The sequence below is a fragment of the Muscardinus avellanarius genome (assembly GCF_963383645.1).
Source record: "Muscardinus avellanarius genome assembly, chromosome: 10".
Taxonomy (NCBI): domain Eukaryota; kingdom Metazoa; phylum Chordata; class Mammalia; order Rodentia; family Gliridae; genus Muscardinus; species Muscardinus avellanarius.
The window spans coordinates 88,923,897-88,926,833 of NC_137796.1; the positions used below are offsets into that span (position 1 = coordinate 88,923,897).

Sequence of the window (2,937 nt, forward strand, 5' to 3'; positions counted from 1 at the left end):
GAAGCCTCTTCACTCTGAGCCCAGGCCTGAAGACTGACCGTACTTCAGAGGCCTGTGGAGCCTCGGCCACTTGGCGCTCTGGAAGCCAGACGTGGGATGAGTAGTGAGGACATCCGGGAATCGGTTTTTCTGCCAACCAGCCAGGGCGCCTGGGTTCAGAGTGAAAAGGCTCCTATCCCCAAACCCTGCCCAGAATTTGGAGGGATCAGGACACAACCTGGACTCAAGCCTTGTGGACCTGGACTGCGGAGAGCCCCAGGAGGGTCTGCCTGGCACAGAGCCTCCCGCTCCAGGACATGCTGGCCCTCCCCACCCAGGGGTGAGGGCCAGGGCCTGGGGACATGTGTCTGTTGTGACAGCCTGCAGGCCCCAGGCCCATCATCAGGGGGCTGAACCCTCTGTGGCCTGCACCCAGAGAATGGTGCGGGTCCGACTGTCCTCCCATGAGAACAGGGGCTGGTAACCAAAATGGCGCTGCGCCTTGTTGGTGCTGACGGTGAAGGTAGTGTTGGCCACGGCCAGCGTGTAGGGGTTCAGCATGGGCGCGTAGAGCAGCAGCGGGCGCAGCAACCATTGCAGCAGGGCATTGAGGGCAGCCAGGAACACCAGCAGGCAGTAGGGCAACAGCGGGCGGGTGCCCACCAGCCGCAGTCCACAGGGGCCCAGGAACTCCATGTTGAAGTCCTCATAGCTCTTATAGGGTGACTTATCATAGCAGAAGTAGACTTGGCCACCTAGGAGTGCTGCCCGCTGCTCCAGCTCTTGGGCCACCAGCACGTGCATCCAGGCCACATTGCCTGCCAATGGGGAAGGGAGGTGGCTGTGCCTCTGAGGGCCTGCGCCAACGCGTAGACGCTGCTCTCCTGGGCCCACCCGTACACCAGCCGCCCCCCATTTAGGCCCATGTAGAAGCTGCCTGCATCACCACAGCCAGGCTGCGCTTCCTCCAGCCCCAGTAGCCACTGCTCTCCTGGACTGGCCTGTATATGGGCTACTCTCTTCAGTCCTGTGTAGATGCTGCCCCTCTCCTCCCTACGGAGCTGTTGCTCCCGTGGCTCCAAGCCTCTCCTCAGCCCATAGCTTTTTAGGTCAGCATTCCCGACTTGCACTGATGAGATACTGTTTCCAGGCAGCCCATGGACTGCTCAGTGGCATCATGAGCTTCCTCTACCTGGACCATCCTTTTCTAGCTTGGCACACACTGCCCCTCCCAGAATCACGTGGGCTGTGCCCACTTCCAGAGCAGGTCCTCCTGTTTTTGGCCTTCCCCTCCCTAGCCTGGTCCTTACCCACATAGACCCGGCTGTGCTCCACAGAGGCAGGGATGGCCCGGAAGAGTCGACCCCCCAGGCGCAGGCCCTGGCGGTAGAAATCTCTCATGATCTGATGGCCTTCACCGTAGATGCCAGTTGGTCGCAGGGCACACGTTACCAGAGGCAGCCCCCCATGGACCTGGTGGCAAAAGGCAGACATCGTCAGGACCCAAGACGCAGCAGCTACCCTCTGCCCTGGCCTCCTCAGGCTGGGGCTGGGAGGGAGGCCCACAGGGCAGGGTAGGCAGAAGAGGCCGGCCAGGCCCTGCCCCACCTGGCAGCAGCCTCAAAACCCCACCTAGCTCTGGTCTCGGCCCCTACTCTCACCTTCCTCCCATTGGCCTCCAGGACCAGCCGCTCCGCGAGGGCCTTGCTGCAAGGATAGGGGTGCTTGTGTATTGCCTCGTACGGGGTGTCCTCGTTGCCCCTAGTGAGGGGAGAGAGAAGACTCAGTGCCCAGGAGAAGCGGCCTCTTAGAGTAGGAAGGGATTTTGCCTCACCTGTAGAAGGGGTGGCCTTTGCTATTAGGCCCCACGACTTCCATGCTGCTAGTGTAGACCAGAAACCGAGTTCCAGTCTGCACACAAGCTTCGATCACATTCTGCGTGCCTGGGGGAGGGAGACACACCCAAGCTGAGGTGCCCTCCCTCTCTGCAACTTTCTCTTCCCCAGCCGGGGTCCAGGGAGAAACACAGCAGGCTGGGGGTGGGGGGTGGATGCGATGGTCACATGGGGGCAGGGCAGTCAACAGGACAGGTTGCCACAGGAGAACCACAGGTCTAGGTCAATGAGGGGGTAAGGAAGTACACAGGCAGGATCCGTGTGCCAAGGTGTGTCACATGCAGGGTTAGAGCAGGTGGGGAGCACCTCACCCTGCACGTTGACCTTGTGGATGGTCTCGGGACTGGCCTTCCCAAACACGTCCACCAGCCCAGCTGTGTGGATGACCACATGGGCTCCAGCCACAGCTGCTGCCACCTCGTGGGCCTGGGTCACGTCCCCCTGGATGGCCGTCACCTGCACTGGCCCTGGTGGCAGAGGCATCAGGAGCAATGTCAGAGTTGGGGCCATCAGCCAGCTGCTAGGTTCAGCCTACACCCTTGGAGCCACATGTTCCCAATGTGACTCACTCATCCCATCGTGTGGACTGAAGAACATAAACAGGCATCATCGTTTCCACCAGGGGCGCATCCCAGCTTGGGGAGGCCACACCTTCCTCCCACAACCTTCCCCTGGTCACCTGTCTTCAGCTCTTCCAGCCAGGGACTCAGGTGCAGGTCAAAAATCCGCAGCTCCCCGAGCCGCGGCTCCCGCTCCAGCAGCATTCGGACCACATGCTCCCCCAGGAAGCCGCAGCCGCCAGTGACCAGGTACACCAGCTTCGGGGCCCCAGTGCGCTCTGCCATGCCTGCCTGTCAAAGATCTTGGTACACCTGAGCTGCCTGCCCCACCTGCCCCAGCCTCTCGTTACTCCTGGAGGGGGCTTGGCAGCCTAGAGGACCAGCAGCGACTGAGAGCAGGCAGGCGGGGCTGTGCCTGGAGGCTGTGCCCACACTCCTGCCCTCTGAACCTGCTGACTGATGAGTTACTGGGGGAGGGCCTGGGGCACAGGAAAGGGCAGGGC

General features: G+C 61.7%; 1 protein-coding gene across 1 annotated transcript; it reads right to left on the reverse strand.

Moving 5' to 3' along the window:
* Nucleotides 1–381: 381 nt before the first annotated feature.
* Nucleotides 382–2,719, reverse strand: HSD3B7 (hydroxy-delta-5-steroid dehydrogenase, 3 beta- and steroid delta-isomerase 7; the record flags this gene model as incomplete). The annotated part of the gene is made up of 6 exons (XM_080703351.1): nucleotides 382–797; nucleotides 1,290–1,452; nucleotides 1,641–1,740; nucleotides 1,814–1,922; nucleotides 2,186–2,341; nucleotides 2,554–2,719. The coding sequence occupies 6 exons, from the start codon at nucleotides 2,717–2,719 to the stop codon at nucleotides 382–384; spliced, it is 1,110 nt and encodes a 369-aa protein (XP_080559477.1).
* Between the last annotated feature and the right edge of the window lie 218 nt (nucleotides 2,720–2,937).